At 43.7% G+C, this 18,493-nt stretch overlaps 1 protein-coding gene across 5 annotated transcripts in view; it reads right to left on the bottom strand.

Moving 5' to 3' along the window:
* tox4b (TOX high mobility group box family member 4 b) overlaps positions 1-17,510 on the bottom strand; it is a 25,213-nt gene extending 7,703 nt beyond the window's left edge. Inside the window, exons 1-8 of one of the 5 annotated variants that reach the window (XM_063008752.1) lie at positions 16,123-16,342; positions 12,961-13,088; positions 12,020-12,133; positions 8,909-9,184; positions 8,504-8,764; positions 5,781-6,104; positions 5,572-5,652; positions 1-726 (exon numbers count right to left, since the gene is read on the bottom strand). The exon at positions 1-726 is cut by the window's left edge and continues 176 nt beyond it. In XM_063008752.1, coding sequence (XP_062864822.1) covers positions 1-726; positions 5,572-5,652; positions 5,781-6,104; positions 8,504-8,764; positions 8,909-9,184; positions 12,020-12,133; positions 12,961-13,065 — 1,887 coding nt within the window. In that variant the 5' untranslated portion in view covers positions 13,066-13,088; positions 16,123-16,342. Of the gene's footprint in view, positions 727-5,571; positions 5,653-5,780; positions 6,105-8,503; positions 8,765-8,908; positions 9,185-12,019; positions 12,134-12,960; positions 13,089-16,122; positions 16,343-17,446 lie in introns of those variants that run through there. The other 4 variants (XM_063008754.1, XM_063008753.1, XM_063008755.1 and 1 more) reach the window with 4 other exon arrangements.
* Between the last annotated feature and the right edge of the window lie 983 nt (positions 17,511-18,493).

Here is an 18,493-nt window from a genome sequence, read left to right as displayed (position 1 = left end):
CACAGTGCTGAACCCGTCCACCACCTGGGCGTTGTCTACACCGCGGGGGCACCGCGCCGCCGTACCTACCCCCTCATCCGTCTCCGACGTTACTATAGCAGCGGGCCGAGAGACATCCACCTCCGTGGCGGGCGTGGCCGACGCGGGCGCCTCCACCGGGCTCGTCACGATGATGGGCGTGGCCACGTCCACCCGCGCCGGTGCGGGGACTATCTTGATCTGCAGCGGGGGAGGAGGCGTGGCGACGGGAGCCGTGAGCTGGTTGGCCCCGCCCCCTCCGCGGGGTTTAGCCAGCAGCGGGGGCGGGGCCACGGAGTGCACCATCTGCTGGAGGCGCGGCGGGGGCGGCGTGTTCTGCATCTGCTGCAGGGGCGGGGGCTGGCGCGGAGCCGGTTTTGGGATGATGATCTTGGTGACGATGGGCGGGGCGGGAGAGGGCGCGGTGGGCGGGGCCGAGGGGGGCGCGGGGGGCTTGTGCGCGCCCGTGCGGGAGCGCGTGGTGACCTGGGGCAGGTCGATGATGATGTTGGACATGCAGATGTTGGTGATGGTGTTGTTGTCGGGGGCGTGCTGAGGGATGCCCCGGTTGCCGCGCATGGGCGTGGGCACGGGTGCAGGTACGGGCGCAGGTGGGGGTGCCTGAGGGGGCGGAGTCTCAGGAACGAAGGTGGTTACTATGGGAGCGGCAGGAGGAGAGGGGGGCGTGTCCAGCACCTCGATGGTGGGCTGTAGAGAACAAAGAGAGATCAAACCATTAATCAATTATTATATACAGTGTATCACAAAAGTGAGTACACCCCTCACATTTCTGCAGATATTTAAGTATATCTTTTCATGGGACAACACTGACAAAATGACACTTTGACACAATGAAAAGTAGTCTGTGTGCAGCTTATATAACAGTGTAAATTTATTCTTCCCTCAAAATAACTCAATATACAGCCATTAATGTCTAAACCACCGGCAACAAAAGTGAGTACACCCCTTAGTGAAAGTTCCTGAAGTGTCAAAATTTTGTGTGGCCACCATTATTTCCCAGAACTGCCTTAACTCTCCTGGGCATGGAGTTTACCAGAGCTTCACAGGCTGCCACTGGAATGCTTTTCCACTCCTCCATGACGACATCACGGAGCTGGCGGATATTCGAGACTTTGCGCTCCTCCACCTTCCGCTTGAGGATGCCCCAAAGATGTTCTATTGGGTTTAGGTCTGGAGACATGCTTGGCCAGTCCATCACCTTTACCCTCAGCCTCTTCAATAAAGCAGTGGTCGTCTTAGAGGTGTGTTTGGGGTCATTATCATGCTGGAACACTGCCCTGCGACCCAGTTTCCGGAGGGAGGGGATCATGCTCTGCTTCAGTATTTCACAGTACATATTGGAGTTCATGTGTCCCTCAATGAAATGTAACTCCCCAACACCTGCTGCACTCATGCAGCCCCAGACCATGGCATTCCCACCACCATGCTTGACTGTAGGCATGACACACTTATCTTTGTACTCCTCACCTGATTGCCGCCACACATGCTTGAGACCATCTGAACCAAACAAATTAATCTTGGTCTCATCAGACCATAGGACATGGTTCCAGTAATCCATGTCCTTTGTTGACATGTCTTCAGCAAACTGTTTGCGGGCTTTCTTGTGTAGAGACTTCAGAAGAGGCTTCCTTCTGGGGTGACAGCCATGCAGACCAATTTGATGTAGTGTGCGGCGTATGGTCTGAGCACTGACAGGCTGACCCCCCACCTTTTCAATCTCTGCAGCAATGCTGACAGCACTCCTGCGCCTATCTTTCAAAGACAGCAGTTGGATGTGACGCTGAGCACGTGCACTCAGCTTCTTTGGACGACCAACGCGAGGTCTGTTCTGAGTGGACCCTGCTCTTTTAAAACGCTGGATGATCTTGGCCACTGTGCTGCAGCCCAGTTTCAGGGTGTTGGCAATCTTCTTGTAGCCTTGGCCATCTTCATGTAGCGCAATAATTCGTCTTTTAAGATCCTCAGAGAGTTCTTTGCCATGAGGTGCCATGTTGGAACTTTCAGTGACCAGTATGAGAGAGTGTGAGAGCTGTACTACTAAATTGAACACACCTGCTCCCTATGCACACCTGAGACCTAGTAACACTAACAAATCACATGACATTTTGGAGGGAAAATGACAAGCAGTGCTCAATTTGGACATTTAGGGGTGTAGTCTGTTAGGGGTGTACTCACTTTTGTTGCCGGTGGTTTAGACATTAATGGCTGTATATTGAGTTATTTTGAGGGAAGAATAAATTTACACTGTTATATAAGCTGCACACAGACTACTTTTCATTGTGTCAAAGTGTCATTTTGTCAGTGTTGTCCCATGAAAAGATATACTTAAATATCTGCAGAAATGTGAGGGGTGTACTCACTTTTGTGATACACTGTACATACGCTATATGATCAAAAGTATTGGGACACCCCAATCTAAACAGTTATTCACTATTATATAACAACTCATGTATAGTGGCTCATTTCTGCCACCTATAGGAGAAAAACAGCATAACGCACAGTAACAATATCAAAAAACATCGGTGCACAAAGGATTCTGGGAAATGTAGTCAGTGAGGTTGAGGGATCTATTAGATGTGGATCTGATGGTGCGTGTGAGGGTGAGGGATCTATTAGATGTGGATCTGATGGTGAGGGTGAGGGATCTATTAGATGTGGATCTGATGGTGCGTGTGAGGGTGAGGGATCTATTAGATGTGGATCTGATGGTGTGTGTGATGGTGAGGGATCTATTAGATGTGGATCTGATGGTGCGTGTGAGGGTGAGGGATCTATTAGATGTTGATCTGATCGTGTGTGTGAGGGTGAGGGATCTATTAGATGTGGATCTGATGGTGCGTGTGAGGGTGAGGGATCTATTAGATGTGGATCTGATGGTGCGTGTGAGGGTGAGGGATCTATTACATGTGGATCTGATGGTGCGTGTGAGGATGAGGGATCTATTGGATGTGGATCTGATGGCGAGGGATCTATTAGATGTGGATCTGATGGTGAGGGATCTATTAGATGTGGATCTGATAGTGGGTGTGAGGGTGAGGGATCTATTAGATGTGGATCTGATGGTGCGTGTGTGAGGGTGAGGGATCTATTAGATGTGGATCTGATGGTGCGTGTGAGGGTGAGGGATCTATTAGATGTGGATCTGATGGTGCGTGTGAGGGTGAGAGATATATTAGATGTGGATCTGATGGTGCGTGTGAGGGTGAGGGATCTATTAGATGTGGATCTGATGGTGCGTGTGAGGGTGAGGGATCTATTAGATGTGGATCTGATGGTGCGTGTGAGGGTGAGGGATCTATTAGATGTGGATCTGATGGTGGGCGTGAGGGTGAGGGATCTATTAGATGTGGATCTGATGGTGAGGGATCTATTAGATGTGGATCTGATAGTGGGTGTGAGGGTGAGGAATCTATTAGATGTGGATCTGATGGTGCGTGTGAGGGATCTATTGGATGTGGATCTGATGGCGAGGGTGAGGGATCTATTAGATGTGGATCTGATGGTGAGGGATCTATTAGATGTGGATCTGATAGTGGGTGTGAGGGTGAGGGATCTATTAGATGTGGATCTGATGGTGCGTGTGTGAGGGTGAGGGATCTATTAGATGTGGATCTGATGGTGTGTGTGAGGGTGAGGGATCTATTAGATGTGGATCTGATGGTGCGTGTGAGGGTGAGGGATCTATTAGATGTGGATCTGATGGTGGGCGTGAGGGTGAGGGATCTATTAGATGTGGATCTGATGGTGAGGGATCTATTAGATGTGGATCTGATAGTGGGTATGAGGGTGAGGAATCTATTAGATGTGGATCTGATGGTGCGTGTGAGGGATCTATTGGATGTGGATCTGATGGCGAGGGTGAGGGATCTATTAGATGTGGATCTGATGGTGAGGGATCTATTAGATGTGGATCTGATAGTGGGTGTGAGGGTGAGGGATCTATTAGATGTGGATCTGATGGTGCGTGTGTGAGGGTGAGGGATCTATTAGATGTGGATCTGATGGTGTGTGTGAGGGTGAGGGATCTATTAGATGTGGATCTGATGGTGCGTGTGAGGGTGAGAGATCTATTAGATGTGGATCTGATGGTGCGTGTGAGGGTGAGGGATCTATTAGATGTGGATCTGATGGTGCGTGTGAGGGATCTATTAGATGTGGATCTGATGGTGCGTGTGAGGGTGAGGGCTCTATTGGATGTGGATCTGATGGTGAGGGATCTATTAGATGTTGATCTGATGGTGGGTATGAGGGTGAGGGATCTATTGGATGTGGATCTGATGGTGCGTGTGAGAGTGAGGGATCTATTAAATGTGGATCTGATGGTGAGGGTGAGGGATCTATTAGATGTGGATCTGAGGGTGAGGGATCTATTAGATGTGGATCTGATGGTGAGGGTGAGGGATCTATTAGATGTGGATCTGATGGTGAGGGATCTATTAGATGTGGATCTGATGGTGCGTGTGAGGTTGAGGGATCTATTGGATGTGGATCTGATGGCGCGTGTGAGGGATCTATTGGATGTGGATCTGATGGCGCGTGTGAGGGATCTATTAGATGTGGATCTGATGGTGCGTGTGAGGGATCTATTAGATGTGGATCTGATGGTGCGTGTGAGGGATCTATTAGATGTGGATCTGATGGCGTGTGTGAGGGTGAGGGATCTATTAGATGTGGATCTGATGGTGCGTGTGAGGGATCTATTGGATGTGGATCTGATGGTGCGTGTGAGGGATCTATTAGATGTGGATCTGATGGTGCGTGTGAGGGATCTATTGGATGTGGATCTGATGGTGGGCGTGAGGGTGAGGGATCTATTAGATGTGAATCTGATGGTGAGGGATCTATTAGATGTGGATCTGATGGTGGGTATGAGGGTGAGGGATCTATTAGATGTGGATCTGATGGTGCGTGTGAGGGTGAGGGATCTATTGGATGTGGATCTGATGGCGAGGGTGAGGGATCTATTAGATGTGGATCTGATGGTGAGGGATCTATTAGATGTGGATCTGATGGTGGGTGTGAGGGTGAGGGATCTATTAGATGTGGATCTGATGGTGGGTGTGAGGGTGAGGGATCTATTAGATGTGGATCTGATGGTGGGTGTGAGGGATCTATTAGATGTGGATCTGATGGTGTGTGTGAGGGTGAGGGATCTATTAGATGTGGATCTGATGGTGCGTGTGAGGGTGAGGGATCTATTAGATGTGGATCTGATGGTGAGGGATCTATTAGATGTGGATCTGACGGTGCGTGTGAGGGATCTATTAGATGTGGATCTGATGGTGCGTGTGAGGGATCTATTAGATGTGGATCTGATGGTGAGGGTGAGGGATCTATTAGATGTGGATCTGATGGTGCGTGTGAGGGTGAGGGATCTATTAGATGTGGATCTGATGGTGGGTGTGAGAGTGAGGGATCTATTAGATGTGGATCTGATGGTGAGGGATCTATTAGATGTGGATCTGATGGTGCGTGTGAGGGTGAGGGATCTATTAGACGTTGCTGTGATCTGATTGGCTAACAGGAGATCACCTGAGAGAGCTGATTGGCTCTGTAAGCTGCCAGGGCTTTGAGGTATTCCTTCTTAGCCGCTTCAGTTTTCCTCTTGTACACCTGATACACACACACACACACACACACACACACACACACACACACACACACACACACACATCAGAACGGCACAACCTCCAGGTAACACCTCTAGACCTCCTATAGGAGCCCCCCTCCACCCCGTGTACCTGCTTCTGCTCTTCCCCCAGGCTGTCCCACATGGACGCCACGATTTTGGACACCTCCCCGAACGTGGCGTTGGGGTTCTGGCCCTTGATGGCCGCCTGCGTATCGCGGAAGAACAGCGCGTACGCCGACACCGGCTTCTGCGGCTCGTTGGGGTCCTTCTTCTTCTTGCCTTTCTTCGGCCCGCCCCCTCCGGCGGCCACGCCTTTGCGGGCGGCGGCGACGGGCGGGGCCGCGGTCAATGGCTGGTCGGAGAGAGAGGGCGACAGGGAGATGACTCCAGGAGAGACGGAGAGAGAGACAGGAGACTCCACCAGGACGCTCTTCTGGGACAGAGAGGACAGACAGATCAGAGACAGTCCATTACCGATATGGGTCAAAAGTTTATGGACGCCTGGACAGAAGCTGATGGGTCAAAAATATTTAAAATCAATGATATGAAATAAATGACATGCTTCCAGCTCTTCTGCAATACTTTGGGGAAGGCCCTCTCCTGTTCCAGCCTAACTGCACCCTGTGGACAAAGCAAAGTCCATAAATACGTTGTTTGGTTTGACTGGCCTATACGTTGCCTATATGTTGCTTGGTTTGACTGGCCTATACGTTGCCTATATGTTGCTTGGTTTGACTGGCCTATACGTTGCCTATACGTTGCTTGGTTTGACTGGCCTATACGTTGCCTATACGTTGCTTGGTTTGACTGGCCTATACGTTGCCTATACGTTGCTTGGTTTGACTGGCCTATACGTTGCCTATACGTTGTTTGGTTTGACTGGCCTATACGTTGCCTATATGTTGCTTGGTTTGACTGGCCTATACGGTGCCTATACGTTGTTTGGTTTGACTGGCCTATACGTTGCCTATACGTTGCTTGGTTTGACTGGCCTATACGTTGCCTATACGTTGCTTGGTTTGACTGGCCTATACGTTGCCTATACGTTGTTTGGTTTGACTGGCCTATACGTTGCCTATATGTTGCTTGGTTTGACTGGCCTATACGTTGCCTATACGTTGCTTGGTTTGACTGGCCTATACGTTGCCTATACGTTGCTTGGTTTGACTGGCCTATACGTTGCCTATACGTTGTTTGGTTTGACTGGCCTATACGTTGCCTATATGTTGCTTGGTTTGACTGGCCTATACGTTGCCTATACGTTGCTTGGTTTGACTGGCCTATACGTTGCCTATACGTTGCTTGGTTTGACTGGCCTATACGTTGCCTATACGTTGCTTGGTTTGACTGGCCTATACGTTGCCTATACGTTGTTTGGTTTGACTGGCCTATACGTTGCCTATATGTTGCTTGGTTTGACTGGCCTATACGTTGCCTATACGTTGTTTGGTTTGACTGGCCTATACGGTGCCTATACGTTGTTTGGTTTGACTGGCCTATACGTTGCCTATACGTTGTTTGGTTTGACTGGCCTATACGGTGCCTATACGTTGCTTGGTTTGACTGGCCTATACGTTGCCTATATGTTGCTTGGTTTGACTGGCCTATACGTTGCCTATACGTTGTTTGGTTTGACTGGCCTATACGTTGCCTATACGTTGTTTGGTTTGACTGGCCTATACGTTGCCTATACGTTGTTTGGTTTGACTGGCCTATACGTTGCCTATACGTTGTTTGGTTTGACTGGCCTATACGTTGCCTATACGTTGCTTGGTTTGACTGGCCTATACGTTGCTTGGTTTGACTGGCCTATACGTTGTTTGGTTTGACTGGCCTATACGTTGCCTATACGTTGCTTGGTTTGACTGGCCTATACGTTGCTTGGTTTGACTGGCCTATACGTTGCCTATACGTTGTTTGGTTTGACTGGCCTATACGTTGCCTATACGTTGCTTGGTTTGACTGGCCTATACGTTGCCTATATGTTGCTTGGTTTGACTGGCCTATACGTTGCCTATACGTTGTTTGGTTTGACTGGCCTATACGTTGCCTATACGTTGTTTGGTTTGACTGGCCTATACGTTGCCTATACGTTGCTTGGTTTGACTGGCCTATACGTTGCTTGGTTTGACTGGCCTATACGTTGCTTGGTTTGACTGGCCTATACGTTGTTTGGTTTGACTGGCCTATACGTTGCCTATACGTTGCTTGGTTTGACTGGCCTATACGTTGCTTGGTTTGACTGGCCTATACGTTGCTTGGTTTGACTGGCCTATACGTTGTTTGGTTTGACTGGCCTATACGTTGCCTATACGTTGCTTGGTTTGACTGGCCTATACGTTGTTTGGTTTGACTGGCCTATACGTTGTTTGGTTTGACTGGCCTATACGTTGCTTGGTTTGACTGGCCTATACGTTGCTTGGTTTGACTGGCCTATACGTTGTTTGGTTTGACTGGCCTATACGTTGCCTATACGTTGCTTGGTTTGACTGGCCTATACGTTGTTTGGTTTGACTGGCCTATACGTTGTTTGGTTTGACTGGCCTATACGTTGCTTGGTTTGACTGGCCTATACGTTGCCTATACGTTGCTTGGTTTGACTGGCCTATACGTTGTTTGGTTTGACTGGCCTATACGTTGCTTGGTTTGACTGGCCTATACAAAACCCTGACCTGAACCCCATTAAACACCTGTGGGATGAATTGGAAGACAATGTGAGCAAGGCCTTCTCACACACGCTCTTTTAACTGAACACACTCACAGCCAGGCGTCCACATACTTTTGACCACACATGTTTAACAGAAGCACGAGTGTGGACACTCGGACCCTCACCCTCCTGAAGTCGTCCATGTCGTCGTCCTGCAGCGATTCGGGCGGAGACCCGGCGGCCGACAGCGGCTGGTCGGGCGAGTGGGTCCGAGTCAGTATGGCCCCGCCCCCCAGGCTCAGGCCGAGCTGCGCGCTCAGCTCCGATTGGTCGATGGTGGTGAGCTGGTTGTGTCCCAGCAGGCCGAGCTTCATGTCGGACAGGGGGACGTCGATGGTCATGGGGGAGGAGCTGCTGAACTGGGAGCCAATGGGGTGGCCCAGATCCTGGAAGAGAGCAGATGATTGGTGTGGTCACATTATGCATAGCTCCTATGGTGGTTCAGTGGAGTCCTAAAGCCTACCATAACGAAGGACCTCAGAAAGGGGGCACATACTTTTTCACAACACACTTCCCGGGTCGGAGCTTACCATTCCGAGCGTGGACGTGAGCATGGGTCCTCCCCCCTGCTGCGTCATCAGACTCAGGTGATCCAGACCCTGCGACCCCGGGGTCACGAAGGTGGAGGCGAACGACGGGTCGTCGCCCTGCACCACCGCGTTGCCGGGGACGACAGGGGCGGGGCCTCCGTCTCCCAGCTCGCCGAAGTGAGACACCACGTCCGAGACGCTGAGGGCGGAGTCGGGGTCCAGAGAGATGGGCGGGATCTCGAACTCCTCATCGCCCAGACTGGGAGTGTGGAAGGTCTGCAAGGAGGGAGCACAGGGTACAGGTGAGGTAGGGTACAGGTGAGGTAGGGTACAGTACAGGAACTTGAAGGAACATGAGGAACGTGTAGGAACATGAGGAACATGAACATCGTGAAGGAACATGGAGAAACATGAAGGAACATGAACAGGGAGGAACATAAGGAACTTGAAGGAACATGAGAAACATGAAGAACATGGAGAAACATGTAGGAACATGAGGAACATGAACATCATGAGGGAACATGAGAAGCATGAACATCATGGAGGAACATGAAGAACAGGGAGGAACATGAAGAACAGGGAGGAACATGAACATAAGGAACATGAAGGAACATGAAGAACAGGGAGGAACATGAACATAAGGAACATGAAGGAACATGAAGGAACATGAAGAACATGAAGAACAGGGAGGAACATGAAGAACAGGGAGGAACATGAACATAAGGAACATGAAGGAACATGAAGAACAGGGAGGAACATGAACATAAGGAACATAAAGGAACATGAAGGAACATGAAGAACAGGGAGGAACATGAAGAACAGGGAGGAACATGAACATAAGGAACATGAAGAACAGGGAGGAACATGAAGAACCGGGAGGAACATGAAGAACAGGGAGGAACATGAAGAACAGGGAGGAACATGAACATGAAGAACAGGGAGGAACATGAAGAACAGGGAGGAACATGAACATAAGGAACATAAAGGAACATGAAGAACAGGGAGGAACATGAAGAACAGGGAGGAACATGAAGAACAGGGAGGAACATGAAGAACAGGGAGGAACATGAAGAACAGGGAGGAACATGAACATAAGGAACATAAAGGAACATGAAGAACAGGGAGGAACATGAAGAACAGGGAGGAACATGAACATAAGGAACATGAAGGAACATGAAGAACAGGGAGGAACATGAAGAACAGGGAGGAACATGAACATAAGGAACATGAAGAACAGGGAGAAACATGAACATGAACATGAAGGAACATGAAGAACAGGGAGGAACATGAACATGAAGAACAGGGAGGAACATGAAGAACAGGGAGGAACATGAACATGAAGAACAGGGAGGAACATGAACATGAAGAACAGGGAGGAACATGAAGAACAGGGAGGAACATGAACATGAAGAACAGGGAGGAACATGAACATAAGGAACATGAAGAACAGGGAGAAACATGAACATGAAGAACAGGGAGGAACATGAACATAAGGAACATAAAGGAACATGAAGAACAGGGAGGAACATGAACATAAGGAACATAAAGGAACATGAAGAACAGGGAGGAACATGAAGAACAGGGAGGAACATGAAGAACAGGGAGGAACATGAACATAAGCAACATAAAGGAACATGAAGAACAGGGAGGAACATGAACATAAGGAACATAAAGGAACATGAAGAACAGGGAGGAACATGAACATAAGGAACATAAAGGAACATGAAGAACAGGGAGGAACATGAAGAACAGGGAGGAACATGAACATGAAGAACAGGGAGGAACATGAAGAACAGGGAGGAACATGAACATGAAGAACAGGGAGGAACATGAAGAACAGGGAGGAACATGAACATAAGGAACATAAAGGAACATGAAGAACAGGGAGGAACATGAAGAACAGGGAGGAACATAAACATAAGGAACATGAAGAACAGGGAGAAACATGAACATGAAGAACAGGGAGGAACATGAAGAACAGGGAGGAACATGAACATAAGGAACATAAAGGAACATGAAGAACAGGGAGGAACATGAACATAAGGAACATAAAGGAACATGAAGAACAGGGAGGAACATGAACATAAGGAACATAAAGGAACATGAAGAACAGGGAGGAACATGAAGAACAGGGAGGAACATGAACATAAGGAACATAAAGGAACATAAAGGAACATGAAGAACAGGGAGGAACATGAAGAACAGGGAGGAACATGAAGAACAGGGAGGAACATGAACATAAGCAACATAAAGGAACATGAAGAACAGGGAGGAACATGAACATAAGGAACATGAAGGAACATGAAGAACAGGGAGGAACATGAACATAAGGAACATGAAGGAACATGAAGAACAGGGAGGAACATGAACATAAGGAACATGAAGGAACATGAAGAACAGGGAGGAACATGAACATAAGGAACATATAGGAACATGAAGAACATGGAGGAACATGAAGAACAGGGAGGAACATGAACATAAGGAACATAAAGGAACATGAAGAACAGGGAGGAACATGAAGAACAGGGAGGAACATGAAGAACAGGGAGGAACATGAAGAACAGGGAGGAACATGAACATAAGCAACATAAAGGAACATGAAGAACAGGGAGGAACATGAACATAAGGAACATAAAGGAACATGAAGAACAGGGAGGAACATGAACATAAGGAACATAAAGGAACATGAAGAACAGGGAGGAACATGAACATAAGGAACATAAAGGAACATGAAGAACAGGGAGGAACATGAACATAAGGAACATAAAGGAACATGAAGAACAGGGAGGAACATGAACATAAGGAACATAAAGGAACATGAAGAACAAGGAACATAAAGGAACATGAAGAACAGGGAGGAACATGAACATGAAGAACATAAAGGAACATGAAGAACAGGGAGGAACATGAAGAACAGGGAGGAACATGAACATAAGGAACATAAAGGAACATGAAGAACAGGGAGAAACATGAACATGAAGAACATAAAGGAACATGAAGAACAGGGAGGAACATGAAGAACAGGGAGGAACATGAACATAAGGAACATGAAGGAACATGAGGAACACAGAGAAACATGTTGGTGAATGAAGAGATGTGTATGTGGAGCACCTCTGAATCCTGGATCTGAAGCGAGTATGAGGAGTGGAGAGGTACCTCGGAGGAGGACAGGAACGGGTGGCCCTCTCCACTGATGGCCAGGTAGTTCTCACCACCTCCAGGAAACTACAACACACCCCAACATAGATCAGGTGAGTTCCAGTAAACACCAGGTTCACTTCAGCACACATGCAGCAGGATCTGGTGGCTCTGATTCATTCACTGATTCATTCATAAATGATTCCTCACTGATTCACTACAGAAGGTGTATTTATTTAGTGATTAATATTAGATCTGATCTGATGTGGTGTGGTGTGATTAATATTAGATCTGATCTGATGTGGTGTGGTGTGATTAATATTAGATCTGATCTGGTGTGGTGTGATTAATATTAGATCTGATCTGGTGTGATTAATATTAGATCTGATCTGATGTGGTGTGATTAATATTAGATCTGATCTGGTGTGGTGTGATTAATATTAGATCTGATCTGGTGTGGTGTGATTAATATTAGATCTGATCTGGTGTGGTGTGATTAATATTAGATCTGATGTGGTGTGATTAATATTAGATCTGATCTGGTGTGGTTAATATTGGATCTGATCTGGTGTGATTAATATTAGATCTGATCTGGTGTGTGGTGTGATTAATATTAGATCTGATGTGGTGTGATTAATATTAGATCTGATGTGGTGTGGTGTGACTAATATTAGATCTGATGTGGTGTGGTGTGATTAATATTAGATCTGATCTGGTGTGACTAATATTAGATCTGATGTGATGTGGTGTGGTGTGATTAATATTAGATCTGATCTTGTGTGGTGTGATTAATATTAGATCTGATCTGGTGTGGTGTGATTAATATTAGATCTGATGTGGTGTGATTAATATTAGATCTGATGTGATTAATATTAGATCTGATCTGATGTGTTGTTGAGGATCTGGACCATCACCTTCTGCACGCTGTCGAAGCCGTTAAAGGCCTGTGAGTCCAGGAACTCGGGGTCTCCCGGCTGTACGCTCCCATCCGTCAGATCCGAGTAAAAATTCAGATCCATGATCTCTCAGCGTCCAATCACAACTGCAGTGATGTGAGCATGTGCAGAAATTACATTTATTTATTTTAGTGAGAGTGTAGTGTTTATAATGTATGGTGTGTATATTGTATGTATAGTGTATATAGCATAGGGTAAGTGTGGTTGTAGTGTGAATAGAGTGAGTGGTGTGTACACAGTGTGCGTAGCATGTGTATAGAATATACAGTAAAGTGTATATATAGTGTAATGTAAGTGTATATATAGTGTGTGTATAGTGTATACAGTATAGTGTATGTAGTGTGTATGTATAGTGTGTGTATAGTGTATACAGTATAGTGTATGTATAGTGTGTATGTATAGTGTGTGTATAGTGTGTGTAGTGTGTATGTATAGTGTGTGTATAGTGTATACAGTATAGTGTGTGTATAGTGTATACAGTATAGTGTATGTATTGTGTGTATGTATAGTGTGTGTATAGTGTATACAGTATAGTGTATGTATAGTGTGTATGTAGTGTGTGTATGTATAGTGTAGAGTACACAGTATAGTGTATGTATAGTGTAGAGTACACAGTATAGTGTATGTATAGTGTAGTGTACACAGTATAGTGTATGTATAGTGTAGTGTATACAGTATAGTGTATGTATAGTGTAGTGTATACAGTATAGTGTATGTATAGTGTAGTGTATACAGTATAGTGTATGTATAGGGTAGAGTATACAGTATAGTGTATGTATAGTGTAGTGTATACAGTATAGTGTATGTATAGTGTAGTGTATACAGTATAGTGTAGTGTATACAGTATAGTGTATGTATAGTGTAGAGTATACAGTATAGTGTATGTATAGTGTAGTGTATACAGTATAGTGTATGTATAGGGTAGAGTATACAGTATAGTGTATGTATAGTGTAGTGTATACAGTATAGTGTATGTATAGTGTAGAGTATACAGTATAGTGTATGTATAGTGTAGTGTATACAGTATAGTGTATGTATAGTGTAGTGTATACAGTATAGTGTAGTGTATACAGTATAGTGTATGTATAGTGTAGAGTATACAGTATAGTGTATGTATAGTGTGTGTATAGTGTATACAGTAGTGTATGTATAGTGTAAAGTATACAGTATAGTGTATGTATTGTGTGTGTGTATAGTGTGTGTATGCATAGTGTAGAGTATACAGTAAAGTGTAGTGTATGTATAGTGTAGAGTATACAGTATAGTGTATGTATAGTGTAGAGTATACAGTATAGCGTATGTATAGTGTAGTGTATACAGTATAGTGTATGTATAGTGTAGTGTATAAGGTATAGTGTATGTATAGTGTAGAGTATACAGTATAGTGTATGTATAGTGTATACAGTATAGTGTATGTATAGTGTAGAGTATACAGTATAGTGTATGTATAGTGTAGAGTATACAGTATAGTGTATGTATAGTGTAGAGTATACAGTATAGTGTATGCATAGTGTAGTGTATACAGTATAGTGTATGTATAGTGTGTATAGTGTATACAGTATAGTGTGTGTATAGTGTGTATAGTGTATACAGTATAGTGTATGTATAGTGTGTGTATAGTGTATACATAATAGTGTATGCATAGTGTAGTGTATACAGTATAGTGTATGTAGTGTGTGTATAGTGTATACAGTAGTGTGTGTATAGTGTGTATAGTGTATACAGTGTAGTGTATGTATAGTGTGTGTATAGTGTATACAGTAGTGTATGTAGTGTGTATAGTGTATACAGTATAGTGTATGTATAGTGTGTACAGTGTATACAGTATAGTGTATGTATAGTGTGTATAGTGTATACAGTATAATGTATAGTGTAGAGTATACAGTATAGTGTATGTATAGTGTGTATGTATAGTGTGTGTATAGTGTATACAGTATAGTGTGTGTATAGTGTATACAGTATAGTGTGTGTTTAGTGTGTGTTTAGTGTGTATGTATAGTGTGTGTGTATAGTGTATACAGTATAGTGTGTGTATAGTGTATACAGTATAGTGTGTGTTTAGTGTGTATGTACAGTGTGTGTATAGTGTATACAGTATAGTGTGTGTATAGTGTATACAGTATAGTGTATGTATAGTGTATACAGTATAGTGTATGTATAGTGTGTGTATAGTGTATACAGTATAGTGTATGTATAGTGTGTATGTATAGTGTATACAGTATAGTGTGTGTATAGTGTATACAGTATAGTGTATGTATAGTGTGTGTGTATAGTGTATACAGTATAGTGTATGTATAGTGTGTGTATAGTGTATACAGTATAGTGTATGTATAGTGTGTGTATAGTATATGTATAGTGTGTATGTATAGTGTGTATGTATAGTGTGTGTATAGTGTATACAGTATAGTGTGTGTATAGTGTATACAGTATAGTGTGTGTATAGTGTGTGTGTATAGTGTATACAGAAGTGTATGTATAGTGTGTATGTATAGTGTATACAGTATAGTGTGTGTATAGTGTATACAGTATAGTGTATGTATAGTGTGTGTGTATAGTGTATACAGTATAGTGTATGTATAGTGTGTGTATAGTGTATACAGTATAGTGTATGTATAGTGTGTGTATAGTATATGTATAGTGTGTATGTATAGTGTGTATGTATAGTGTGTGTATAGTGTATACAGTATAGTGTGTGTATAGTGTATACAGAATAGTGTGTGTATAGTGTATACAGTATAGTGTATGTATAGTGTGTATGTATTGTGTGTATAGTGTGTGTGTGTATAGTGTAGAGTACACAGTATAGTGTATGTATAGTGTAGTGTAATGTATATATAGTGAGTGTATAGTGTATACAGTATAGTGTATGTATAGTGTAGTGTAATATATATATATATATATATATATAGTGAGTGTATACAGTATAGTTTATGTTGCACTGCACACTAATAGAAGTGTGACAGTACCTGAGTAGTTAGTGAATGCAGTATTTTAATCTAATGTAATAAACAAGCACTGTGTGACTGTATATAGATATAAACAGTGTGTATAATAGTATATAAATACATTATTGATATAAATAATAAATAGTTTAGGTTTATTGATAATATTAAATCTTACACCGCTGCTGCTGCTGAAGGTGTGCTAGCTCAGTTAGCCGATTAGCTTCATGCTAACAGACGGATCAGACTGACGGTCAGATTAAAACACGGTTTATCGGATCACTCGCAGAAACCCGTTACATTCCACACAGAGTCCGATAACACGATCCGGTAATAAAGCGATACCGATAATAAACCGAGCGATATAAAGTGCAGAATTCTAATCAATGACGGTGATTCGGGTTGGTTCTGTCTGCCTCAGTATCGCTCCCTGTCACGGTCCGGTCCACCATCACAGGGGTGAGCCGACCCGCCACCGACTGCACCCCTCTTCAGTTACAGTACATTCGATCTTATTACATCGGTTTAATACAATATTTCCCTCCAATATAGACATTACATTAAACAGAACCATATACACACATATATAAATATGATCATCATGATTTTATAAACGTGCGCACCCCCCTTCTCAAGAGGTTTTGGTACAGTCCGAACGGGTCCTCAGAGGAAAGCATTAATATGGGGATGGAAGAGCTGAACCAAAGGTGAATCGATTCATGAATCAAATGTATTTTGCATATTAAAGTTCCTTTAAATATAAGCGTAATCTGTCTATAAGACATGTTTATATGTATATATGTTTATATACAGGACACACTGCGACTCGGACCAGGCTAGAGATGTGGAAAATGAAATAGAATAGGTGTTAATATAACTTTGTTTCTGATCTATTTATGTTCGATAATCAGAAGTCAGTTAATGTGTCAGATATGCATTAAGGGGTGAATACTTTTTCACAGCACTGTAGCTAAAGAATTATATATAATAAATATAATAAGAAATATAAGCAGTATTTGGGGTTTGTTTGGATGTAAATGAATCAGTGTCAACATTCTAATCGACAGAATAAGTTATAAATAAAAGACATTAAAACTCTAAACAAGATTCATCATCTAATTATTCATAATAGAATAATATAATAATAATAATAATAATTCATAATAGAATAATCTTATAATGATAAAAATATAATCTATTAGGGATGATAAATGAGTATAAGTAAGTATTTGAACTCCGAAATGAATGAATCAGTGAATCAAACATACGAATGAATCCGTAAACAAATCAGTGAATCACCCAGATGAACAAATCTGTCAAAGAATCAGTGAATCATGTAGATAAATGAATCAGTGAATCATGTAGATAAATGAATCAGTGAATCAATAAATAAACGCGTCAAAGAATCAGTGAATCATACCGATGAATGAATCAGTGAATCGCACAAATGAATGAATAACTCCGTGTAGTTTATCATAATTATTATAATTATTAATTCTTACCTCCATATTATCCGGAATTTAAACTCTTAACTCCAAGAACCCAAACTCACCCACTTACTCTCACTCTCAACAACCATACACACTTCCGCCTCACACACAAACACACCGGACATGACGTCACAAACACCGCCCTTCTGATGTTAAAGCGAAGATTTTAAAATTATTTAATGTTTGATGTATTTTTTATTTATTTATTATGCTAAGGTTGTAGCAATATATTAAAGCATTCACTGTTTTGTATTTTCTTCATGTGTATTTATTGTATAACTACTTATTTATGTATTTAAATGTGTTTAATGTGTTTCATTCAGCCCTAAATCTCCCCCGTCCCAACTTTTTTTGGAATGTGTTGCAGGCCTGAAATGCAGGAATGAATGTGGATGTTTATTAATAAATGAAACGAAGCTGAGCAGATAAAAGACGAAATATCTCAGGTTCTTGGGTGAAGGTTTGGAACGCTGCATTTTTATTTATTGTGCATTTTCCATACTGTCCCAACTTTTCCTGATTTGGGGTTGTATTTTTATATCTTATTTTTGCATTACATTACTTATATCATGTAAAAATACTTATTTTTCGGCGCTCAGGCGGCACAGCGGTAAAGTACGTCGTGTGGAATCTCGGCTCTGCCTTTCCGACTGCGTGGACGACGATCGGCTGTCGTTCAGGGTTAGAGGGTGAGAAGGTCGGATCGTAGGTCCTCATAACTGGTGCGACTGACTGATGGCGCCTGCACGGGGCTGAGGAATGACGCTGATGGGGGTGCGGCCCTCCGTACACGGTGCCCGTCCGTGTATGAACTCGATTCGTCTGTACTGACTGTACGTGCATGTCAGTTCAGTCAGCGGTGAAGGGTCGAATCAGTATAGAGGAGCAATCAGGGGAACTGGACACGACTAGATTAGGGGACAAGAATCGGCGAAAAAAAGTGGAAAAAATAGAAAAAATATATATAATAATTATTATTTTTTCTCCCCCTTTAGCGCATCCAGTTGTTCACTTTGCATCGTGCTTCCTCTCTGTCCATGCCGAACCCCGCCCTGACCG

Source organism: Trichomycterus rosablanca, chromosome 14 (assembly GCF_030014385.1).
Source record: "Trichomycterus rosablanca isolate fTriRos1 chromosome 14, fTriRos1.hap1, whole genome shotgun sequence".
In the NCBI taxonomy this organism is placed as follows: domain Eukaryota; kingdom Metazoa; phylum Chordata; class Actinopteri; order Siluriformes; family Trichomycteridae; genus Trichomycterus; species Trichomycterus rosablanca.
The sequence above is the reverse complement of the archived record's forward strand: the minus strand, read 5'-3'. Positions and strand labels throughout refer to the sequence as shown.